Raw genomic sequence first — 26,876 nt, 5'->3', positions numbered from 1 at the left:
GACCTGAGTACAACACAGAGAATAAATACAAACACAGCCAGACTTAAGCATATACAGCATCAAAGACTTGGCTAAATAGAATTTAAATAGATTAAAAGATAAAAGTTTAAAATAACCACTGGGATGGAACGTTCAAGTCTTAAAATCCTCTGCGATTCTTCACATTATGTGGTTCAAAGTAGAGGAAGGCAGTCTTCCTCAGTTCAGTATTTACCTCAGGGGTACATAGAGTTAAACAGGCTTGAGATCTGGTCTGGTGAGCAGTGCTTTTAAATGTGAGAGGAGGAGTGATATTCTGTGACAGCGTTCGCAGGCCATGTTATGAATAGGAATGAAGAATGTGGTTTTCTTTAAGCTTGTTGCTACTGAGGACCAGTCTACGTTTTCATACCGTTCACAGTGATAGAGTTTGATATTTATCTCCAGTAAAAGGAGCTCAATGAAACTGCATCAAGTTGTTCTGAGGTAAAGCATGCAGCATATGGGTAAAATATATAATGTCAAGCACTGACATGTTGACTGTGAAATCATTTTACTGACGTTATGAAAGAAACATGCTTTATTCTAATGTATGAATTCCATATTCTTTACTATTGGTGTGTAGGGATTTAAAATGACATATACTGTAAATTGTTACAGGAAATTCAAAGTGCTTTGACACTCATGGTAAATCCACTTACTTTGCCTGATTAAACTTCTCTGTTTAGACTGTGTGGATATCAAAGACTGTTATTAAAGATGGACGTCACATCTCCACTTCCTCCCACTGGACAAAAATTAAGCCAAAATATCCCAAAGTGGGTGCCACCATCTTGTGCTGGTGACGTAATTTAAAGCCACAGTCTGCGTGGTTTGGTATAGAGATCTGCTGATGCAAGCACTTGACCAATCACGGGTCAATCTTGACGTCTCATCCTGTTTTTACAGCATCAAATAATTATTTGAAACCAAATTTACTGGAAAAACTCGATAAGAACCTAAAGAACCTAAAATGACAGAAACCATTTTTGAGAAAGAGATTATCTAACATGTACTTTGACTTATTAGTTTAGACTGACATGTACTTCACTCTCCTGTTGCACATGTTAACATGAGCCAGCACGCACCTTCATCAGTGTTCTTTATACTTTAAGTTTAGTGACCTCATTTAAACCCCAGTACAAGAATAACCATATTCATATTTCTGTCATAATTCTGTCTCCTCATTGTCTGTTTACAGCACTTAAAAATTGAAAGTATAAAATGAAGTGCAGAGATAAACTGAATGACGAGTAGCAGTCTGGAGCAAAGCAGCTAAGCCACCATGTGGAGTGCTTTACTTTAAATAGATTGAAAATCGAGTGGTGCAACCTTTAAGTGCTTCAGTGCCCACCTCTCATGCACCTGCATTTCGATCTTACACTGATAAAGACAAATGGTCCTTTCCTACTGGCTGCACAGGAGCCTGTAGGAACCTTTTGTAGTAAGAGCCAACTAAGACAAACAAGGTGGTTCCCAGCATAGAGCGGACCCCTAAGATATGGCACAGTGGAATAGTGGGAGATGTCACAGTCTGAATAGATGCTTCCTCCTCAATAAAAATCAAGCCTGTCCTCGCAGGAAGAAAAATAGCATCAGTTATTCCAGCGAGTGGCTCAGAATAACAAATGTTAGATTAGATTCAAAGTTATTATCATTGAGCAGAATATAAGTGCAGAGACAATCAAATGCAGTTTAGCATCTAACCGAGATGTACAGTATGTATGAATACACTAAGACATATACAGTATGTACATATGCAGTAGTTACAGTAAGCTATTGCAGGTATCAGTGTAGGCGTGTAAGTATGCAGTGTGGGTGCTTCTCTCCATAGAACTAGTAAGCATCATACAACATACCTGCATACACACAATATAAACACAAACTCAGTAGAGCGCAGACCTCCACCAAGGCCCAACAGTCCTCTTAAAAAAACACATTTAAATTCACTAGATCCAGATTTCTATGTGGAACTACGCCAAATTCCACACACTCAAATATCAGTCTCTTCAACGTGTCAGATTCTTTTCATCAAGATCCACAGATCAAAGAAAATGTATACGGCAATGTTAAAGACAGACAAACCAATGAGCAAACAAACATATGGACAGTGGTGAAGACATAACCTCAGAGGTAATTAGACGATAAACTAAGACATCTACAGCATGTGCAGTTGTTACAATGACCTATTGCAGGTATAAGAGTGGGTGTATAAGTATTCTGTGTGGGTGCTTCTCTCCATAGAACTAGGAAGCATAATACAGCATACTTACAATATTCAAAATATACTCAGAGACAAATTAAAAATGTTCACAGTAAATAATGTAACATGTAACCATTTACAACTAATTTCAAGGGGGAAAACTGTTTTTGCTGCTGGTGCTGTTGAATGTCCCTCATTTAAAGGGGGTTTGATATATACACAGCAAATTATGATGTTTGAACTCAAGGTCTGAAGCTCCATGCTACATTGATAAAAAAACAGATTATTATAATCTACTAACAAATGTTTTTGTAACATGAAGGTCAATTCATCTCTGTGACATGATTGACTATATATTGATGTTTTAATGAAAAAGACTAACAGATATATTTCCAGATGAATCTGCAGATAATTAAATGTCACCGGCCTGAATATACATTGTGACAACAAAATCTCATCTAACTCATCTTTGTTGTCCTCCTCCCTCCTTCTCCCTCTTTTCTCCTCTAGATATTGATGAGTGCGCTGAAGGGAAGCACTACTGCAGGGAGAACACCATGTGTGTTAATACCCCCGGCTCCTTCATGTGCATCTGCCATACTGGTTACATCAGGATTGATGACTATTCCTGCACAGGTGAGCTCCTCTGCTGCCCTTTCCGACACACTGGAATCAAGTGGACAAGGTGCTGGAGGAGGCTGCTTGAGCTTCAGCTTCCAGAGCAGAGGTTTCTAACAGACCTGAAGTCGTACAAATCAGGATTATACTTTGTCACATCCTGGGTGTGTAGATTCAGTCGGAGGACGTCTCTACAGTTATCTCCTAAATGAGCTTTCAAAGAGAATAATTTCATTTCACTACAGAAAGTTATTGCCGGTTAGGAATAATATAATTTGCATTTGTAGCCATACACCGGAGGATGATGTATGATTTCATGATAGTGAATTGTGCAGCCAAGAGGTGCACAGACTTCCAGAGACTTAGGAAAGAAGCGGCGGCCTCACATTCAGATATAAATATAGTGAGTTATTAGAGTTTGTGTGTAGTGAACAGTGTGGAGCCAATCCCAGCTGACACTGGAAAGGTCGCCAGTCCATCACATGGCCAGTATAAGCCTGCTGCGGACATCACGTGTTTTTGTTTACAGCACATCGACATCAACAGTGTTGTCTTTCCAAGTTACATGTTCTTCATGGATGGAGAATCTTTTTCATCCTAAAATATCTATATTCCCTTTGGGTTTTTTCAATTTCGCGTCCATCGCATGTGAGAAACGACATCGACACGCCCACCTGCTCTATTCTCACACGGGCTCGAAAGGTCCTGGAAAATGTCAAAAGCAACCCGGACATTTGAGCTCTCACGTGTAGCCCCTCCAGAAAAACAATCTGGAAAATGTCTGGAGTTAAGTGCATGTCTGGAAGCAGCATCCATGCTCCAAGTCACACCTGTGGGCAATTTTCGATTCTCCAATTACTCTAAGCTGTGTCTTTGGACCGCGGGAGGAAGCAGTGAAATAGGAAATCAAGTTATGAGGGAGGGAGACATAGTCATCAAGTAACACCTGTAAAACACAATGAGAAAAGCTGAACCACGTGTTACACCTCCGCTCCCTTCCTTAGCCTTCATACTCTCAGACGGTGCCGGGTTAGACACGTTTGTATGTTAATGTGTAACCCTGCAATTATGCACAGTCTGTTCATTTAATATGCGTAGAGATGAATGTCAGAGTTTGATTTGCTCCCATTGGTTTTGCTCTGATTACTAGCGTCACATTAAAACACACACACACACACACACACACACACACACACACACACACACACACACACACACACACACACACACACACACACACACATTCAAATCAATATCGGCCTATAATTTGGCACAAGCTGGTCGGGAAAAGACTGAACATTGAGAGAAAGTTGATTGAGTTGCTTTGTGTAGATCATAAAGCGTATCCGTCTGTCGTTCCTGCTTTGATTCAACTTTTTGTCAGACTCCATAATTACATGTATTTATTCTATAAAAAGCATTGATAGAAATCTCTAAGCTCTGTTATATTGTGGGACAGGTCAGATGCTTGTTATTTTAAATATTTGAGCATTTTAAAAGGGACGTTATCATTGATAAACAACACTCTGCCCTGTTTGCACGTGTGAATGTGTACAGTCTGCATCTGGCGTGTGTGTGTGTGTGTGTGTGTGTGTGTGTGTGTGTGTGTGTGTGTGTGTGTGTGTGTGTGTGTGTGTGTGTGTGTGTGTGTGTGTGTGTGTGTGTGTGTGTGTGTGTGTGTGTGTGTGTGTGTGTGTGTGTGTGTGTGTGTGTGTGTGTGTGTGATAAGAAAGTCCCCGAGAGACTGTGAGTGGAGGCAGCAGATCCATTTGTTCCTGATCAAAGTTGAAATCAAAGTGAATTTCCAGGGTTTTTCCTGGTGGAAAATTAGGCGGGGGTGGTACTGAGCTGTCAGAACGGGGCGGGGGGGATGCACAGCTCCACCAAGTCTGTTTACAAGTGATCATTTTGGGGGTTTTCAAACATGTTTGGACCGCATGTAGGTTAGTCCGTAATTTACTGCTCTACTCTGTGTCTCTATCATTCGTGCTGCGCACTGCCAACTGGGTGGAGCCAGACTGAGTGCGCCTCGCCATCCCATGCAGCTCTCCATACATTGTCTAAGTTCACAAATTCTGTTGTTTTTACCCAGCCTGAGTTTACACATATGTGTTGATGACACTTTCCTTTCTCTCAAGTTCCAGGACAATCATACAGAAGCTATGCAATTCTAATCAACCGCTAAGCGTGAACAATAAGCGGTTTCCACTGTAGGAAAAACCCTGATTTCAAAAGCAAGACAGATCAATCTGGAAAGATCAACATGGTCGACTCACAGTTTGCTCACTGTCTGTGTTGAAGTGATTGGCATCGCAGCACCACATGTTTACAACCGCGTCTTCCACAATAGTTAATCAGTAGATGAGACAAACTTAAATACATATAAGAGAAGTAGACAAATGGTAAATTATCGTGACTGATTGGACTGTGTCAAATTCAGGTGTATATTTAACAGATGCTTTAAAAAAAAAAAAAAAAAGCTAAGTTCTTATTTGACTGAACAAAGTGTACAAGCAATATGAGCCTTATCTTGTGTAAGGCTGAGCTAACACTGCATTAGGAGTAAAGAAAATGAGTTTTAAACAAATCATATAGCAGGATTTAGTAAGCCCACTTCTCAAAACAGGCAACGAGCTGGTTGTTTTCACCAAACACACATTTTGTGATTAAAAACTGGATATATATGAGAGATGAGTATTCCTGCAGGGGAGACTTTGGCTGGGATTGCACAAACAGTAACAGCAGTGGTTGTGGACATTAAATCAATGAAATAGTCTTAAATGGATCGAGGACACTTTTAGTCTATTACACGAAACAGATGATATATTGTTTTTAAATCATTATTTAGGATTTTTTTTGATCAGAGATTACACGAAATAAGGAGGAGGGAGTTGCAAGAAACGTCCCTGCCCAGATTGCAAACATGAATATTTTTGGCTCATATATTCTGCATTATAAAATAAAGTAAACTCAGCCAAAAATCATACAACTTGTGGTAACTTTTAAAGTTCAGAATTTAATACTTGGGACTTTTAAGCTCAAGAGAAATTCTTGCTCACCGGATCCAAATTTGCTTTGGATCAAAATCTGGCTTAAAAGATGCAAGAAATCTCACACCCATGAGACCCTTTGTGCTCACTTTAATTACATTTCAGTCCTTATATGTTCTTGTAGTCAAATTGACACAGGGATGGGTTTTACCTGTTGAACTTGGACAGTGTGTGGGATTTCTTGGCTTTCTCACAGTCAAAGCTTAAGGGAATCTTAAAGCTTAACAGAAATATTGACTTTGTTTCCTGTATGTGAGGAAATACATATATATATTGACTGATTTGATTGATGGATCATTTTTTTCTATATAATCCAAACCCAATGTTATCCTGCTGGAGATATGTAATTTTTGCAAAGATATTTAATGAGAAGAAACAGAAGGTAGGCAGTAACATCTGTATAAATCAGATACCATGATTTACTGGATGTAGGGAGTTTCAATGTGTTTTCATGTCAAGAGTGAAGAATGCTGCGGAAACACTGAAAGTCTTCATTAGAACTTTTGAGGCCGACATGTGTTTCTTTAACAATTATAACTTTGTTATTCTGCCGAATGCAGAACTCTTCAAAAAATCAGTTATCGTCATCTTCGTATAGAATAACACAATGTCACACCACAGTGGCAGATCCACCAGTTGTTTGCAGTGTGTGAAACATGACGCTAAGTAGCTCCCTGTGTGCATCATCTCTGACGAGGAGGCAGCATGCTGCATTTCCTCCATGTCTGTAATTAAAAAAGCAATTTGCACCGATGCAAACTAACTCAGCGGCAGCAGACTGAAGAGGGTGGCTGCCGCCTGCGCTGGAGGATTTAGGCCCGCAGCCTTCCTGCGGTGCCGACAGAGTTTGAATTAGAGCCGTGAGACTCGCCAAACAATAAACGGCTGGTAAAGACTCCCATTTCCTGCTCCATCGTGCCCCCCTGTAGAGTTTGTCTTCCCCCTTGTCAATGGAAATCAGGAAATGATAGAGCAAAGTTAAGGATTCGTGACTTTGTGTCTTTTTATGGAAAAGCTTCTGAAAGGCACAAAGTGTTAGATTTGAGATTGAGGAATTGATTTTAAGGGAGAAACAAATTCATCTCTTCTCTTGTGCCCTTGTGATTTATTTAGTGAGAGAGACCTCCTTGCTTACTCAGTCCCTTTCTTTATTATCTTTAGACAACCACTGTACCTTGTGTTATTTCACTCACATGCACGTTTTCTCTAATCTTTTGAGCTGCGGGGCAAGTTTTATTGTTTTACTCGTTTGTCTTTCCTCCACTGTGTGCTCATTCCCCACATTCACAATGAAGATTAATACCTCCAGACCCAGTGGATTAAACTGTGTCACTATATTTTATGTAGTTTCCTATTAAAATGCCTTCAAGCCACCACAGTGGAATACACAGCTCTGCGTCTCCTTATAAAAGTCAATTTGTGTGATTAAACCGAGGCTTATGCGGAGGCTTGATGTAATGACTTTTTTTTTTTTCCTGCTTCGGTCAAATTAACGTCGTCATCTCCCCACTGAGTTATTGGACTATCAGCACTCACTCATCCATGATCAGGGGGGGGCTTGATACTCAATGCAATCACTACTTTATAGGCATGTCTCTCCTTTGCGATCCAAACAGAAGCTGTTTTCAGACCTGAACTCCAAAGAATGTCCACACGATCGGGTCCGGACTTTCTCCGGAGTTTGCCTTTCACACATGAAGCAGGAGGTTCTCCACTCAGACTTGCATGTTTTTGTTTACAGCACATTGACCCTTATCTCCAAAGGCTCACTTGACATCTTCATAGGTGTCTTCTACGTTGTCAGAGAAACTCCGGAGGGAGTCTGGAGGCTCTCACTCTGACATTTGCGTTCTCACATGCAGCCCCTCCGGACAATGTCTGGAGATTACGGGTACATGTCTGAAAGCAGCTTGAGAAAACTGAATGAAAAAGAAACAATGAGTGCACAACATGCTCATATGTTTCGTGTCACCTCTGCAGTGCTGTCGTCCGTAATTGACAATAAAAATGGGAAGATGCTAACCCACTTGCTGCAGGAATCTATTGCAATTGAACATCTGTCGGTGTTTGAAAGGGCTCCAGAGGGAGCGAGAGAGTTGCATGTAGATGAAAAATTACAGCTGTGGAAGGAAACATTAAACCAGCCCCTTCAGTATCTATTGACATTGTACATTCACATGATATACAGGCATCTTTATCTTCCTCAATAGCTCTCACCAATTAACCAAATCGCAGACTCAGCAGAAACCACTGTCCCTGTATTGACTGCTATATTTCCACATGTGTTACCGTGTTGTGTGCGAGCTGGTCCGCCTGCTAAAGAGGATTAAGTCGACTGTAGTTCATTTCATGGCTCAGTGTTAATGTGCAGAATAGTGGATTAAAGGAGTGATTCGCAGATTTAAGTCTGGGGCGGAACAGCACGGAGCCCTGGTTATATTTCTCCTCAGCATGTCAGCGTATCGGTGAACTCAGATAGACGTCCGTATTTTACATCAGGACCCCCTGCATGAAGGGAGGTTGCAGGTTCAGATCCCAGCTGGTGGTAGACTGGAACGTGCAGACTTCACATGCTTCTTCAAATGAAATCTGTTCAAGCTAACTTCCTGCTGCAGCCCTGGCACCGTATCTACCGGAGCCTTTAGCAAAAGAAACAAGCGCAACTTTCTTTTGCCACTTTATTTGACTAGCACTTTATCCTTGATCTTGAAGGTCAAGATTCCTCCTCCCTCCCCCTCCGCTCTTGGACTTTTCCCCAAAGTGCCCGAGGTGCTCCGCGCTCTGTGAGATTAGCAGCTAATCCATGAAAGGTAGCGGATTGGTTGTGCTCTCCCTTTGAATGATATTAAAGAAGGCTGTCCTGAGGTGTGCGTGTATCTTGCGTGTGCGTGTCCAATGTGTGTGCTTGTGCCTGAGGTGTGTGCGTGCGGGGTGTGTGTCCTTGGCCTAATCCTGTGATAACCAGACCTGGGCGCCTGAGGCAGGGGAACGGAAGGAGGGCTGGGCAGGGAGGAGAAAGTAGGGATGGATCGGGGCCAGACGTGGAGCAGGGGGTTCGTCAACAACAGAGATCAGTGGAGATGACTTTCAGTCTGACGACTCAAAGAGTCTGGTAGCTGAGGGGGATTCAAACACGAGTTTCTGCCTCTTTTTCCTTGATATCCAAGGATTTAGCTTGAATGGAGGAGTTTCCTTGTGAAAGTCATTGTATGTTTACACTCAGGGTTTATCCCTATGACACATCCTGCGGGTCCAGCACTCGATAAACAATGCTCAGTAGCCCTGCCTGTAGTCACAAACTCTATAGGGTGGCATTAAGTTTTATACTGATGCCATATTAAATTATATCTTCGAATAATAACCCTTTTTGTAGAAGTTTTAAAGATTTGAAAAATCTACCATTATTCTATTGCTATATATGAGACTGCATTAGAAGCGTTACAGGGGCACGAGTAGACTGTCCCATTTCAAAGGCTGTTTCACATGCGGCCGACATATGCATCCTTTCATCCCAGAGAAACGAAAGGTCTGACAGGTAAATCCTTCTCGGCCGAAAATATCCCAGAATTCGTTGGGCTTCAGTGATGATCCATGTTTCAAAGAGGTATTGGCGAAGGCAAGCGAAGAGACGTTAGATGCATGAGTATCAAGTCAACCGAACACCTAACTGTACATATGTTGAAAAATCACGGGGCATTTCAACTTTCTAGTCCAACTACAGCTCTGTTGCTAGGCAGGAAGCTAATGATGCCCATCATGGACATCGTCTGTAGACCAGACCATCTCATTATGGTTCAGCCTTTGCGATCTGCACAGCCCACTGCACCCTACACAGGTTACTCTTTTGTGATATTACCTTTTCTATCCTCTTGTAGCAGAAAAATGCAGAGACACAGAAAAGGCTAAATATATTTATAATTTCTTCCCTGACTTGCTTATCATAAAATCACTGTCCTCTCAAAGGCCTCTAATGGTGAAGTGTTGAGGCGACAGTATTTTAGGGGAAAGCAGTCTGAGGTCTGACTTTACTGAGACTGGTGTTGTTTTGGTAGAAGGTGGAGGGAGTGGAGCTGGAGGAGACTCGGCCGGCTAGAGAGATCCCTGCTGACAGGCTGTACATAATTGATTGTTTATCTGTCTGCAGCCTGAGTATCAGCAGTCAGTGAGGAAATACCTACTCACACACACACACACACAAGCTCACATACATGCGCACACACACAAGCATTTTAGAGATTTAGCTGATGATTACTTACACTTACACCATGTACAGACGTGTAATAAGAATAATAACCTAACCATCCTAAATAACCAAAATTACAAGTTATCAGTGACCAATCTCAGAGCCCATCAGCTATATCGTCTAAAGACAAATTAGCCTCAAGGGGCAACAGACAATATTTAGCAGTTTCAGGTGTAGACAGCGGATGTCCAATATACTCTTCCATTGGGCGTATACAGTTTACTGTCCAACTAGTTTCTTTTATCATACACGAGTCGAAAGTTTCTCCACAAAAAATGGAAACAGTGGTAATATTTGTAGGTGTTTTAAGGTCCAAAACAAAACGATATTTTTCGGTCAATGTGTTTCGCCTCTTTTACTCTCGACATTGGAATGTTTACCTGTGGGAAACCAAAGCCTTCTCAAAACCAGAAGGCTACCAACCCCAAAAACATATCCCTCGCCTTCACATACATATATATATATATATATATGTATGTTCAGAAAGACAGTTGGTTTTATGCTCTGGCAGATGTGACCTGGGGGAAAAAACACCTTATTATCTTTCCTCTCTGCTGTGTTCCTTTTACCGTTTTATATACCCATGATCAGACTTAAATTCTGCCCAACTCCAGGCGAGTCCATGTGTGTGTCTGTGTGTGTCTGTGTCTGTGTGTGTGTGTGTGTCTGTGGTGCAGCAGTAAGAGAGGAGGGGCGGCCCTCCTAAGAGCCCTTCAATCCATCTCTCTCGCACGTGCACACATACATCATACCCTCGATGGACGAGCTCATCACAATGTCACTTTCAATTTGGATGAGCCTCCGGTCTGTTCAGGAGATATAATGGATTGGATGATGGCAGGAAAAACAGGCGACGCAGCTTAGGTCTCCTGCAACATGCATTCAGATGTTTGATCCCCTCACTCGTCAGGTGCTGTATCTTTCAATCCCCAGACCTCACGTCTTTCCCAGTCACTTGCATTGGAAACGCCCCAGGTTGTGGGAAAAATATAAATAAACACTTTTCAAAGAATATTGCATCTCTGTTGTTGGGGAACACTCCAGAGATCTGCTTAATGTCTAAACAACATGTGCCAGAGGAAACAGCAGAGAGAAATTATATTACATCTATCACAAGTCCAAACGGTGGCCCCCAGATTAGCTCCAGTGTTTTCCTCACAGTCTTACGCTTTTTCAATGGGACTCAGCTGATGATGTGTCCTTTTAGCAACCTCTATAAGTTCTCTGTACACTTCAAATATAAAAATATAGAGAATAAAAAAGATTGTCTGACATTATTACTAAATGTTTTTAACATACGATAGTTAGAGTTAAAGAACTCTGTTCCCAAGAGATAGATTTTCATGATCTATCTAATCTTTCTGATTCGTCTCCTTTTGAGACGTGACAGGACCCTCTGATTTCAGATGGTTAAAACAAGTCCAGCAAATGTTTCAGACTGGAGCTGATGTAGTGTAAGTGAGGACTTATCGGAAGGCGATATTTATGTTGAATCTTTAATAATTTAATTTAAAAAAAGTGATAACTATTCTTATTTTATGTTTTTCAGAGGAATAAAAAGCAGCCATTGTGTTCAGGTGTAGATGAAGGAGGTGCATTTAAGTTCCTTTTAATTATTTCGCTGTTTGGTTGAAGTTGATCCAGAGTCAGAGGATATTTTCAATTGCTTTTTCAGTTTGAGTTTTTGAGTGTTGTAGTTGCGGCAGGGATTACGAATACAAACCTTAGAAACCTTTCACTGTGTAATAAATACACGACGGATGCTCCAGAGGATAAGACCAGAGGAGTTCAGTGGGTCAGTACACTGTGACGGCCTCTAGTTTAAGGAGGGTAAACATTCATGTCTGGTGGTTCACAACATTAATATGCAACAGTGGACTAAAAATAGAGGATTTACTTGGAGCGAGTTAGCTGTTTGTCAGCAGTAATATAGACTATAATCCACTGATATGTCAATAATATTCGCTGATATAAGCCTTTCACAGACATGTCGGTATCAGTGTTTTATGTTTGCCAATATGGAGCAACAATTCAGCAAACATGTGCATTTATGTTTCATTTTCCATATATACAATATTATTTTCCTATGTGTTTAGTTGTATATGCGTCCTCTTTTAATTTATAGTTATTTATAGTTAAGTTTATGGTTTAACTGTTAATTGTATTTGTCAAAAGGGATGATAACGACATATTAGGAATCATAATAATAATAGATATAATAGATAAATCAACCAATATATCGTTAACATAATTTTGTACTCACATTCGCACAAGTTCCCGACAATTAGAAGAGACACAGGATGTGATATGAACGAAAAAATAAGGAAACGTATCTTCAGATTGGCTCATTTACGACATTTAATTTCCTTTAAAAAAGCTACTTATTTCAAAACTCTTTTCGTCTTTGTAAAAATGATGATGCTTCTTTTTCCACAGTTATTATATTGATGTCTTGTGAAAGTAACACAAGTGGTATCGGCCATATTATCTTAATGGTCTGTTTTCTATTGCATCATCCACAGAACCTTTCATGGTAACAAAAAAGACACTAGGGACACACTTTACTTTTTAAGCACAGTACCCTATAAAAAATGCTGTGCACTACTTTTGAATATACTTCCACATCTTTGTATTATATTCCTTAAATATAACCTACTACTAAATATAGACTTTACTGCCTGTGTGAAAAACGTCATCTCACCTTTCCTAAAGTTTTTTTCCCACCCTACAGCTGTTTTAACTTGTTTTCTGCTTCACTCAGCACTGACTTCGTGGTATTTTTTTCACATGGTATCATTACAGCATTTGTACCTGGACTGTTTGATTTGTGCTGCAGCGTAGCAGCATATCCTCCGGGCTTTTATCGCATTGTATTTTTCCACCTTTGCGACCTGCATCCTGAGGTGCGGAGATTTGTTTGCCAGTTGGATACAGTGCGTCATCGCGGTCTGTGGTCATCAGTCAAGCTAGTCAGTGATTCATAACACACTGCATCATCTAACTCAAGAGCAGCAGCGACGAGAGCTTGGGAGTCCTGCTTCCTTATAGTGCTTCATCACCAAATGTTTCAATTTACAACACGTTAAACTACGGGGCCAACGGCTCGTTAATGCAAAATACAACACAAGATGGAGCCTTTTTAATGTTTAGGTACAAATCAGAGTATTTATTTTCAGTTGTTATGAAGCTCAGATTTATCATCGAGGACTGGCCCATCCCTCAGTTTGTTTCAAACAAATGTGACGAATTACGGAAAAACATCTCGGACAATTTCTTTTAATGACTCATCATGATGGGAGAAATGGCTTGTCCTCCAGCCGGCTGTTTGTCACTGACATCCTTTGACTAGTTCACACAGCTGTCAGCACTATCAAGTTATATAACCCAAGAATGAGTCTGAAATCTAATATCAGGAACGTAAATGAAATCAACAGCTGGCAGTGACCGTTCTTTATATTTATATCAACGAATTCAACAATCGTCTGTCCGTATATGGAACTGGAGAACCGCTCAGCACATCAACCTCTATGTGTGTCCCTAGTGGTTATGGGGAGTGCTTTGTTGAATCTAGTGCGATTTGAACAAAGTATTAGTTGTGGTTTGCAGATGTAAGGATTGAATGTCAACTGCTGCTGATGCTTGTTTTCCACATGTTTACAGAGGGATATACAACTGTTGTGTTGTCTTGTTCTTCAGAGCATGATGAGTGCCTCAGCGGACTCCACAACTGTGACGAGAACGCCTTGTGCTTCAACATGGTTGGAGGCCACAGTTGCTCCTGTAAGCCCGGCTACACTGGGAATGGAACAGTGTGCAAAGGTGAGCATCACTGTGTTAGTGTTGATATTTGTTTTGATACCTCATTGACTTACAAGACATCCAAAAATGTTTAAACAGTGGAGACATTTTTGTGGGACATAACCTTACATCACTTGACATTACATTACATTGCAGGGTCGACAGATTACGAATAAAATCTGCAACAAAAAATGTTCCCTTCGTAAACACAGCTCAGGTTATTGAGATTCATCCATTCAGAAGAACCTGCAGTCATTCAGTTTGACATGTTGTGCCTTATGTAGGTTTTGTACCAAACGTAAACAGACCACCGTCTCTTACTCCCGGGCCAAACTGGATGAATGAGCAGCGCGTAGTCGCGGAAAATCTTGCTTTTCATTTTGGTGCCCATATTATCAGGTTATAGTGGTCACACTGCCCATGTTAGTCAGAATCTCCCCTATTTTCTTAAAGTGCTGCAAAAAGGCAATGAAAACGATCTTTCCGCACAGTTTCAATGTCTGTCTGCTAAATATGTCAGAAACTTAACATATTTGCAGCACTTCCATTTCAAAGAAAAAACACTCTAGTGTGACTTTTGACTGAATCCATTTGTTTTAAAAATATTGGATGCACGTCTTCATAGCTTCCTTAGACTACATAGGCCAATCATAGCTGAGGAAATAGAGTAATCATACCAGAAACCTCACGCAGCAGCTCTGCAGCAGTCACGTAGCAGACATGCTGCCTCTATGAACAACAGCGAGACGCAGCAGATCAGCGACGCAGACGTCACACACTGCGCGCTCACCCAGTGTGGCCAATGCACACAGAAGATTTTGTGCATAATGAATATTATCATGACAAGTCATACAAAGTAAGAATTTTACATCAGTAATCCAGGGATGTCCATGAAACACGTCCAAGTTAAAAAAATTGTGTTTAGTTCAGGCACATCCACGAATTCGCTCTACAGTCGACTCATCTCATATTCATGTCTGACATTTGAAGGTTCCCGTCTCCTCATCACCACCATATAAACTGTGTTGTGGTCGCTCCTGCTGAATAGCCTATGAGCCAGGTTTAATGGGCTTCTCTCTGTTTGCTCTTCTGTTAGTACAGAATTGACTTGATCTTAGCTGGTTGATTAATCATTGTGATTAGGAAAGGGACTGCAGTGGTTTTTTACACATAACAGATGTTTACTCCTCATGGGGAGTTTACTACACATTTTCTGAGAACACTTTTATAATAATCAAAGGATCCAAAATCCCATTATATTTTCAAAAAGCTGATGTCATTAAGTTGCTTCTTTTCTCCAATCAATGATCTAAAAGCCCTAATTATTTAGTTTTCTATCAAATAAAAAATTAAGTTAATCCTCAGAAAGAAGGAAAGTGAAATTTTTGCTTGAAATTGCAAACAAAAAAAAACTGATTATTAATTCAATGCACTAATTGGTTAATTGACTAACCAGCTCTAAAGTAACCCTAATGGTGTCAAAGTGATTAGTCATTAGTCAATCCTGCTTCGGCTAGAGAGGGTGGGGGAGGGGCCTGATGAAAATGTGGTGCTGGGAAGTCTGGGATCCAGTATTTTTGGATCTTGATCCAAAGTATTCATGATATAATATGTGTATATAAATAAATTTCAGTTGATCAGCCTTGCTTTTCTTTTTCTTTTTTATTCTGTCTCTTGTGAGGGCCCCAACTTTACAGAAGTGCAATAATTGTTAAAAGAAATTAGAAACACTGTGTGATCCTCCTTTTTACTGGATTGGATTTCTTTTGTTTTTAATCCTTCTTATTCTTTGCTCTATTACATTAATTTCCATTAAATTCTGTCAACTACAATGACTTGTCTGTGTTTTGCGGACATATTAACTGAGAGTCTACCTACGGATAATGAACATTTTTTAAATTAACCTTGGTGAGACGCATTAATCACGCGGAATCATTTTGCGCGAGCCTGTAATGAATCACATCACTAAATTAGCTCTTATTCTGTATGCAAATACATATGCTGCTGCTGGTCTAATTACGTAGTTAGTGCTCGTTAATCTTACTGAGAAATGGCTCTTCTCTTCTCGTCTACCTCTAGCTATGTGTGACGGCTTGTGCCAGAACGGGGGAACCTGCGTCTCACCTAACAACTGCGTTTGCCAGCAAGGATTTACTGGGAAGAGATGCGAGACAGGTAAGGACTTCATTTTATCTCCACTCCTACGATTTCTCTCCTCAAAAATAGCTCGAGGAGCACTTCTGACAGGATGTTTAAGTCGGGACGAGAGGCAGGAAGAGGAGGGGACGTGAAATGGGGGGGTGTTGCTTCACGTCCAAACGGTAAAAAGAACAAAAGGAAAGAGGAGAGATCAAAGGTGTTGCTTCAGTTTTCTTGGCGTTTCGGGGGCTTTTGTTAAAGCAGGCAGTGATTATTCTTACTTTGTGCAGCTGTCTTTGCTCTGACCTCCACAAAACAGCTGATCTGTAAATGCTGAGATCATTTCAGCGTGTGTGTGTTTGAAAAGTGTTTGTGGCTGTGTGTGTGTGTGTGTGTGTGTCTGCGAGTGCGTCAGACTGTGTGGGTCTGTGCTCCGTGGTGAATAATGAGCTTGTACCTCCTCGAATGGCCCAGTGGAGGATTTGAACTGCAGTTGCAGCAGTATGGGAATTACCCTATATTACAGCCCATATTAATCAGCATGGCGTTCCTCCTCGTAGGCTCCGCGCCACATCCCAAACTACAGCCGCATCAATTCCTGATGCACAATACCTGATCGGGCACGATAGCTAAACCAGGTATTAAGTCAGCTTGTGTTTACAGCTGAGGCCACATCACAACTTGCTCTCGTGCATGGAAATATGTCGTACACAGCGTTATTATAAGACTCCGGGCTTTGGATCCTATTCAGAGTGTTTACCCCTGCAGTACCAGCGATCTAAGATAACCGAGGAAGACCATAATCCTGGTGGTTGTGCCGGCTGCACCGTAGATCTGAGCCACAGCAGCGACACCCTTCTCACGGCCCATTCCGACCCTTTGTGGGGGTGTCCTTCAGGAGACAAGCGGCCGAGCTAATGGAAAGTCAAGTCATCGCGGTTTCTCCCGGTGCATGCGCTTGTGTTTGAGTGAAGCAAATGCGGCCTCTCTGCTTGCTCACTGGTTCAGGTATTGATTGCGCATAAAGGATTTTTTTTTTTTACGAGGCGTCCTTTTTACTGCCTATCTTAAAGTAAATGAATATCCTCATGCTACTGAGATGCTGAGGAGGATGGGATAGAGAGAACGAGTGTGTGTCTGTGGGAGAGAGAGAGAGACACACACACACACACACACACACACACACACACACACACACACACACACACACACACACATACACGTGTTAACACATTTAAACCATAATGACTTATCCTCCTCCCTATTTTGCAGCAGAAAAGGTTCTGAGGACCTCGTCCCTCAGTAATGGCACGAGAGCCAGGCAATCACACATTTCATTACCCTCCACAGTATTTTAGATCCCTGCCCTTTTTCTTTCTCCCCCTCTCTCTCACAATACTCTCTTTTGTGAGTGTTCTGTGAATCAAAAACGGTTCCAACACAGTCCATCCAAGGAGAAATCTCACAATATGTACCTGAGTTTTGTCCAAGGTGATTCTTTTCATCACCGGACGGCTCAGAAACAGAAATTTGCAAAAACATTTTTTGGTTCGAAACATTTCTTTCTGTTTTCATCAGATTATTTATGCAAAGATTGCAATTGGAGAAAGTTTTTTCAATCGTGCATAATTTCAATCACAACAAAAACAAGTAACTGTAAGTCAGATAGACAGGTCACGTCTCTCTGTCTTGATTCATCAAGAATATTTCCAATTATATAGTGTAAACAGTCATTTGTGTATTTGAAACTTACAGTTTTAAATATGGTATATTAGTATTTTCGGGGTCCCATCCAGTCACATATTTCTCTTCTTCATCTTCTCTTTCTTCTCCTACTCCCTGCTCATTTGTCCCTGCCTGAGCTCTGTCTTCCATTTTTTTATGTGTACATTTTAGTTTGGTCCATGCCCCAGCCATTAACATGGAGGAAGCAGGATGTATGACCTACACTTCAACCAGCCACCAGGGGGCTATCACAACGCTTTGGCTTTACTTTTAGGGAGCTGTTGTATTATCTATCTTTATTATTATTGCTTGCAACACTATGGATGGATGGATGGATGGATGGATGGATGGGCTTATGTGCTATCACACTGTCCAGCCTTCTCTGCTACATTTAGCTTGACACAGTTGGCCCCATCATCATGTCTTTTATCGATCTGTAACGACCGAGGGTCAGTCAACAAATTATTAAAGTAGTCACTCAACCTTTGCATGTGGTGTGTTGTAGTGATGAAGTTTGGGGCTGAAGTATATAAATATATAATTCGCCAACTTGTATTTTTACTCATATTTGGTGAATGTTAATTTTGGACCCCGTATGCAAGAGACATTTCACAGCCACATCCGACTGTCTGACTCAAAACAACTGAACAGATAGTCTCTGTAAATACATCCCAGATATCTTTTAGTACTTCTAACATCTGCTTTGTGTGAGATCTCTGTCAGGTTGTCCCTCATTAGTTTTGATATATCTAATTGATATCTCCATGTGAAACACTTATAAAACATTTACAGAAAATGTAATGGTATAGTTTGGCACTTTATTTCTAATTCATCCAGACTTGTAGGTGTCTATCTATTAGATTTCTGCCTTCACTCCACTTAAACACAAGTCAATTGAATTCTATTGATCTAAAATATATTAAATTCCTATAATCTCTTCAGAATCAGCTTAAACAAACAAGATATAATGTGTTAATTGGTGATGTATAGATGTGCTGACAGGCTGATTAAAAAAAAAAATGTTTTACAGAACCAGGTAAGACGTTTTCCACTTCAAGTCTCTATGCTAGGCTAAGCTAAGTGTTGCCTGGTTATAGGTAGTTTAAAAGTCATTTTTCAGTGGGAGAAAAAAACAAACTTTAATATACCACCATTGTATTTAGATGAAATAGATACCAATGAGAAAATATGTTTCATTATAGTTTGTGTTAATTAAACCTTTAAGATGTGACAGTAGAACAACTGTTTGCCAACAATTTCCTCCATAAATACAGTTGTCTGTTTCTTAATCACTCAATGATGTTAATCAGCGGATGAGTGATTGGTAGCTCTGGGATCAGTCTGTTTTTTAGGCTCTGTGTTCTTCATCACGTCTGATTAGACTTTGAGGTTCGGGGACGCAAACACAACAAGCTCATGTGCACAAAACTCTTGCACACTCCTCGTGCCTCAAGCAACAACATGTTTGTCACCACAGCTGCTGCTGCTGCTTTGTGCATGTCCCTCTCTTTCTTTCCCCCCCCCTCCCACAATCCCTCCCGATCCCACACGAGTCAGCTCTGTGACAGCTACCATTGTTGTTTCTTTTTTTTAACTCGCGGTTTTATAGTCCAGGACCAATGTCAAGGTCCCTAGCTACCGGGCTAAAGCCTCTGGCACTGTTTAGAGACTTCACCAGTCTTTCAGTTACTAAGGGGGGGTTACAGCTTCTTACTGGTTCCTCAGTGTGACAGGAGCTCCCAGTGAGAGAAGAGTCTACTGGAGAAGATGTATGGAGGTTAATGTACTATTGGATATGCTGCTCTAGCATGGGGGGAGGACAATAGTTAGGGGAGAGGAGATGGAGATGTACGAGGAGAGTGACAGATCCAGAGAGAGAGAGAGAGAGAGGAAAACGAGAGGTAACGACTGGATGGGGGGGGTGAGAGGAGGTGAAGTGGAAAGGAAGATACAGGAGGATGTTGGGAAAAACTGACAGATGTGGAGATGGAGGGGGAAATGCAAGGAGAGAGATGGGGATGGAGGGTATAGGGGTTAGTGAGTTTCCTCCGCATTTGGATGCGGAATGAGGCTGACGGAGTCGGTGCTGCTGCAGGAGGAGGAGAGGCAGAGCTGGGTGGATGAACATGGAAAAGCTTTCACTGAGTCTGGGCTCACCACCCCCCAGAACCCTGTGAGCTTTTAGAGGCCTCCCCGGGGACGCCACCACTTCTGCTGCTGCAGCGGCAGACTGGCGGCCTGTCATGAGACACCAAGCGTTGGCTCTTCAGGGCGGTGCTGATACACACGCACGCCACCAAGCACGCACACATTCGGGGCGTGGGAAGACACCAACAGTTTGCTGATTGTCAACCTTACGCCTCGTTTCTAATAGTTGTTTTTCAGTGTGTTTGTGCATACATGTGCTATTCTGTGTACATTTGTGTCTGACTGTGTGTAATTGTGCACGCACGCGGATGTGTGTTAATGTGTTGTCCCTCCCTGGTGTGTTTGCGCTCGCTGACTTGTCATTACCATTCAGGGGGAATGGATTGGGAGGGACAGGGGACACGCAGTGCTGACAGACAGACACCAGCTAGTGGAGAACTCTGACACATCATGAATTATGCAGGATACAGCTGTGGCCGGGCACATACACTTCAGTCATGGATATAAATGTACACAGGGCCAGCCATGTAATGCTTGCCCTGAACATGCAGCATTGTTGATGTTGAAGCCCCAGGCCGGTATTATTCCTTATTTGGCTCGAGTGAGAGATGGGTAGCTGATGGAATATTATGTTTATTTTTCATCCATTTTTCTCCTTATGGCTCGGAGAAATAGAAAATAAAAAGTAGCTGTAAGGATGTTCAGAGGTATTAAACGCCTGTTAAAGCCTCGGGTGTTTTTAACCTCCAGTATTTTAACGCCACATAGAAGAGATCTGTCACAAAATGTAAGCTCATGTAAAAGAACAGGAAAATCATTATTTTGAGAGATTAATAATTTTTCCTAAAATGTTCCTCCAAATTCAGTGTTTCATTAATTAATGGACCTTTAAATGAATCCAGTTGTCATAAGCAGATATTTGAGATGTTATAGCTCCTTCTCTGGCTCTGGTTGTCCTTCGCTGCCTGACAAACATAAGATACAGCTGCTGTATGTAAATACATTTTGTTTTATCATTTTATTTAGTTTTATTTAGTTTTAGTGTGTACATTTCTATTCAAACCAAAATTAATTCTGCTCTGATGTCTGAACCTTGTTTCACAACATAAATTGATTTTAGATCATTTTTTTAACAGTAAAATTAAATTATATCAATAATGATATAAATCAAAACTCACAAACAGTACATGTACAAACCATAAATGAAAAAAATAAAGATTGTGCTAATAATAATAACAAAACAATAATAATAGTTTTTGAGTACACAATTAACTTATAGCCTACTTTAAGTCAACAAAATCTGCTGTTCCTCATGTTTCACGTTGAGCTTCAAATTATGGTATGGTTAAAAAAAACAGAGGTAACTAATGCATGAGAATAAAAGAAGAGGAGAAATTTTAAAGCAGAAAATAAAATGTCTGAAAAATGGACAAGATAATATTAATATGTTATTGAAGATAAATGCTTAGGGATATATGAGCAAAAAGTCCTACCTTTAAAGATTGCTCTAAAAAATAAGGATAAAGTACAAATGAAATTTGCATCAAATGAAGTTTACATCTCTGTCCATCAACGTACAGTTCTCCGTTTGATTTAAAGGGTCATTTCCATTTCTAGGGCTGTTTATCAATTTAATGTTTCCATTTAAAAGAATTTCACTTGTATATCGCAAAAAAAACCACAGAAAACATCACAATGCTCTTGATAAAAGACTTTAAATGTAATAAACAAAACCCATTAACTGTATTGGAGTTGCGTCTGATAGTGGTCAGTCTGGTTTGGATGAGTGGGCTGGAGGAACTGGTGAAGCCTTTACTCATGGTTCTTTTAGGATATGAGCAAGAAGCTTCATAACAGGGGCCTTACTGATCAGCTGAGCTTTAATTTGGTTTTAGGAAACAGGACTGTAAAGATTATTCCCCAGCTGAGTCCGTGCATGAAATAATTGGACATAACATCTGTGAACATCCTCTCCCCCGTTCAGATCAGACGCATGTTTATTAAGTGAATAGCTGAACTGCTCCTATGCGATGAATGGGGAGGTTGTCTTAGTATTTCCTTTATTTCCAGCTCATTACCTTGTCCTTTCAAGTCCCTATAAGCTTGTTAGGATGCTTGGCCGCTAGTTAAAAATGTTCCGTCACCATGCCATCAGTTCTGTAACTAATGGCCGTCTCCGCTGTCCTGGCGTGGCCTCTCGCTATAGTTTCCTCAAAGGATCCCGTTGGCCGCTGAAGAGCATTTGATCAGATGCTGGGGATGGACACCTCCCGCTTTTCATCTCTCCATTCATCTGCCGTCTCGAGCACTTTTAATCAGCGGCGCCGAATCACGGGGAGGCCGGTTTAGCATCAACAGTGTTCTGTAAGGACAAGGAGAAAGAGATAAAAGATTTTTATGTTTGGTGTTAATGATGCCGTTTAGATTTGTGACTCCTACACACTCCAGGAGGGTTGTGTTCAAGAGCGCCATCGGGGAGCCTCGGTGCATTACACCTACACTGTAAATTGATGTTTTATTGGTCGGCAAAACTCTCATTTTCTCAAGTCGTGATAATTTACCGGCTTGCTTCATCTGCCGGAGTGATACTCTCGTAAAGAGACGCGATCTAAAGAGGAGAATGTTATGTTTATGTGAGTGAAATGGCACCTTTTTTTATTTTTAATCAGAACTTTGATTTACTTTGTTTTGCCTTTGAGTTTTTACTTCCCCTTCTTAAGGGAAAAAAAGAGATAGTGAAGGAAAGACAAAGAAAGCTGAGAAGTTAAAAAAAGCAATGAGAGGAAAGGGGGGGTGGGAAAAGGAAGCTAAAGGTTGACGATTTACAATGAGTCATAAAAATGGAAGAAGAAAAAAGCAGTGAAAAGGAGGACGAGAGGAGAAGGAGAAGGATCCAAGTAGACGTCCGTGAGTTCATGAGGAGACTTGAGAGAAGCAGTGTGAAGCCCCGAGGTCACGCTGGCATATTGACTGGGAGAGACAGCAGAACGGGGCCAGACAAACAATTTGTTCCTCAGGCCTCATTTACATTGATGTTGAGCTCCAGGAAGCTTGTCAGTTTTCAACAGAGAGACTCACTAGACGGACAAAAACTCAGAGGACTGACAGAGACAAAACTACAATAAACAGACTGCAAGAGTCACACAAGCAGGAAGGTGAATAGCAAATAGAATGGAACATACATTTGTTATAGATGAATAAAAGTATAAAAGAGGTGTAGTTTAGTTTTAGTTCATTTAACAGGGACCATGCACCAGACAAAGTTAGTTACTTAGTTACTTTGCTTGAGGCAAAATATAAAAGACAATACAAGTAACAGAAAAGAATTAGACATTTTTACATTGTGTTTGGGGCAACTGTGGCTCAGGAGTTAGAGCGGGTCGTCCAATAACCACAATGTCGGTGGTTTGATCCTGGCTCCTCCAGTCTGCATTGTAAGTGTCCTTGGGCTGAACCTCAAATTGCCCATGACAGCCGTGCTGAGAGTGTGTGAATGGTAGAAAAGGTGCTGTGTATAGTAGCCCGCTGTATGAATGGGTGAAGGTGGCTTGTGCTGTGAAGCACTTTCAGTGGTCGATAGGACAAGAAAGGTGCCGTATGAATACAGGTCCCCTCTGACTGATGCCCTGGAGACCCTGGCATGGCCTCTGCAGAGTGACACACATTCTTTAAGATAATTTTTTGTGTGTTGGTATGTTTGTTTGGGAGCGAGATTACACAAAACAACTGAAGATGTTTCAATGAAACTTGGTGGGAGGCTGAGGTATGAGTCAGGGGAGGAGCCATGACATGTTGATACGTATCTGGATCAGAGGGCGAATGCAGGAATTAGTTTTTTCACTTCTTTTCATGTTTTAAAAATTTAACACCGAATAATTTATGGATCTTGATGACAACAATCAGGATTGTTAAGGCAACTGATATTTACAAGTGTGTGAAATATGGTGCAGATCTAAATAAATAATTTCCATCCAGTGAATTTAAATGTGGTTTTATAAAGGGACTGTCGAGCCTTGGCGGAGGTACGTGCTCTACTGAGTGACACCGTATTTGATTTATAGACCCGACACATATCCACCAAACAAAGGAAACTAATAAATCATTACAATACACACTTATAAATTAATAGATATATAATATATAGATGTGCCACACGTGTCTGACAAAATTATGCAATAAATAATACATTGAATAAAATAATAAATTGGACAGAAGATCAGTTGCTCTCAGTTGTTACTTTGCCCTTGTGTCATTTTAAATAGCAATAGTGTCTCTCATACCGTAGCAGGTAAGAAAAAAACATCACAGACTCATCACAGTTGAAATCTCCCCTGGGCACCTCCCACCCGACACTCAGGCGCAGGTAGTGAATATTTTAAACCATATTCATTTTATTCCACCGCTTGACAGCTCCCATGATGCACCGCGGCAGCACTCCCTCTCTCCCTCCTTTGCTCCTCGATTTACCCACAAGGCCCGAGGCGCTGTGACTGTTTAAGCTCAAGCGGCTTGTTTAAGCACAATGATTATGTATTCATTATTTATTTAGAGACGGCCTTACAAAGCACTCACTCCATCACCCATAATTAGTGTGTCTTAATTAGGCCCTGCTAATGGCCGGAACTGTCGTTTAGCTGAGCACAACCTGCTGCGTCTACCTAAATGACACGTCTCCCAGGGAGAGCTCACTGCTGCAGCTGCTGCACTGCAGCACACGGCACCGGCACTGGACAGCTACACTGGCGTAAAGGACAACGGTAACAACATTGAATGGTTTTTCTCTGCTGAAGCAAACAGATCTGCTCTATTTTGAGGAAACATCTCTATTCAAAAGTGAAAAATCCTGGTCTTGTTATGGAACGGCTGTATCTGTGCATACACCAGTCAAGAGTCCACATAAACAACATGAAGCAGGGACTGTCTCGGTTCTATCTTTGACTGACAGAGACACGGACTAACAGCTTGTTACACATTAAGAGCCACAGAACCAGAACCCACATTAGCTTTAGAGCCTCATCATCTTGGAATTATGTCTTGTGTTGCATCTTGGCTCGCTGAATGAGCAACCAAACATCCACCAACACAACTTTGACCTATTGCTACATTTAAAATATATAAAGTGAACGTGTCAACATACAGATGCATATTTATACGAAAGCTTTAGTCCAGCGTTCGACTGATCGATTGGTTACTCAACAGGATCTGGTTGGAGAGCATCTACAATTTCAGTCAGCTGAGGTTGTCTTTGGTCGACTTCAGCCATATTTTCTCACCTTTCAGACACTGAGTAATATCAGCACTCGTTTAATTTGAATCCCAGCCCCATTCAGACCTGGTATTATCATCTGTCTCGGGTCATCTGATCACAACTGAACAGCTCTAGGTCCAGATCTAAATGCAAGGATGCATTGAAGAGGCATTTGATATCTGATCACTCAAACCACATTCAGAGGTGGTTGTGCGTCCTGAGCCACAGTCAAGGACCGCCTACTCAGCTGATGTCCTCTGACCTGCTACAGTTTCATAATAAACCAAAGGTATTTTCTCATTGTGTCCCAAACATTGACCACCACATATTTACTATTTCAGATGGTGACCATTACAGAGGAAAATCTTATATTGTAGAGCAGCGTGCTGAGCATTGATCTGCTCAGCTGCTCCTGTCACCAGTTTCTCTCACCCTCTCTCACAAAGACACATCCGATAGACAACGGAAACATCTGAATGTCAGACTGGCTAAAAACAACATGATTTGGTGTTTGGGAACAGAAAGGATTTACATGTTTTGTGCGTATAAGGCAGGGAAGTGAGAATTGATTACAAGCGGTCACTGGAGACACATGTGGTGATGCATCTTAATGGCAGTTGTTAACTGACGTACTCAGAGCTGTCCATTTGTGGTCAGATCACTCAAGAGATGTTAGTTAAAACCATGTCAGCTGATTTGGTTTTCACCACCTTCTCACTGGGAACAGCAGCTGTGGCTGTCGTTGACACAAGTGAATCAAACCCAGTGGTGGATTTAGGATTTTTCTCAATCTGGGGCCATAAAGGGGCCAATTACATGTCCAACATCCGTGCATAATTCCTGATTCTCTGAGGTGCAAATTTAAGTCATTCCTTGTCCAAGCACTTTGTGAACTTCAAAAAAGCTTAAGAAATAAAGTTCACAATACAGTGTCATATACATTCTATAGTAAGTGACTAGTTTTTTAATGAGATTACAGCTGTGGCCAGTGCCCCCCTGGCCCTGCCCCCTGGATCCTCCCCTGACCAAAACAGTACAATTATGGTCTGGAAGAGCAGGACATTGAAGGATGCTAAATGCTCAGTAAAGCTTAGGTTGATATGTGTGATTCATGAGGGTTAGTCACAATAAGTGAAAGTGTTTATGTTGCATTTAAAAGCTTTAAATAATATAATAATTCTGAATGTAAATATAGTGATTAGTGAAGCTTAAAAGGCTTCTGCTAGCACAGCTCCTTGGCTCTATAGCTACAAGGTAAAGTAGCTGTTTCCAACAGAGGTTTGTTTATACTGTGTCTCATTTCCCCTGCTGGCTCAGCTGTCAGTCAAACACATACATCCATCCTCCCACTCTGAAGCTAAAGCAGCAATTCTCATCTATAGAAACCTTTCAAAAATGAAACTTCTGAAATTCACGTTCACACACTGCAAAAAGCAGCCGTCAAAATTCTGGTTTAACAGCTACAGGTAAGTGATCCGGAGCGATTGCAATCTGTGCGCGCTTGCAGCCACCGATTGTTCACAGGGCTCGTTTCCAATTTGCCACAAGTGCTCATCCACTCTCCCATTCAAGTGCTCGCAGATATGGATTTGCGTTTCGGTGTCTGTTTCCTCATCAGGAACCCAGTGTGTAACTCAATTTGCCTCAGGTGACTGATTGATTATTCGAGTCCATACTTTCCCTTAA

At 41.2% G+C, this 26,876-nt stretch overlaps 1 protein-coding gene across 2 annotated transcripts in view; it reads left to right on the top strand.

Moving 5' to 3' along the window:
- The window catches only part of nell2a (neural EGFL like 2a), an 87,032-nt gene that overhangs the window by 43,671 nt on the left and 16,485 nt on the right, over window positions 1–26,876 (top strand). For both annotated transcript variants that reach the window (XM_034587694.1, XM_034587695.1), the window contains exons 13-15: window positions 2,732–2,857; window positions 13,829–13,951; window positions 16,010–16,105. In XM_034587694.1, the coding sequence (XP_034443585.1) occupies window positions 2,732–2,857; window positions 13,829–13,951; window positions 16,010–16,105 (345 nt within the window). The remainder of the gene's footprint in view (window positions 1–2,731; window positions 2,858–13,828; window positions 13,952–16,009; window positions 16,106–26,876) is intronic.

Source organism: Hippoglossus hippoglossus, chromosome 6 (assembly GCF_009819705.1).
Source record: "Hippoglossus hippoglossus isolate fHipHip1 chromosome 6, fHipHip1.pri, whole genome shotgun sequence".
In the NCBI taxonomy this organism is placed as follows: Eukaryota; Metazoa; Chordata; class Actinopteri; order Pleuronectiformes; family Pleuronectidae; genus Hippoglossus; species Hippoglossus hippoglossus.
The sequence above is the reverse complement of the archived record's forward strand: the minus strand, read 5'-3'. Positions and strand labels throughout refer to the sequence as shown.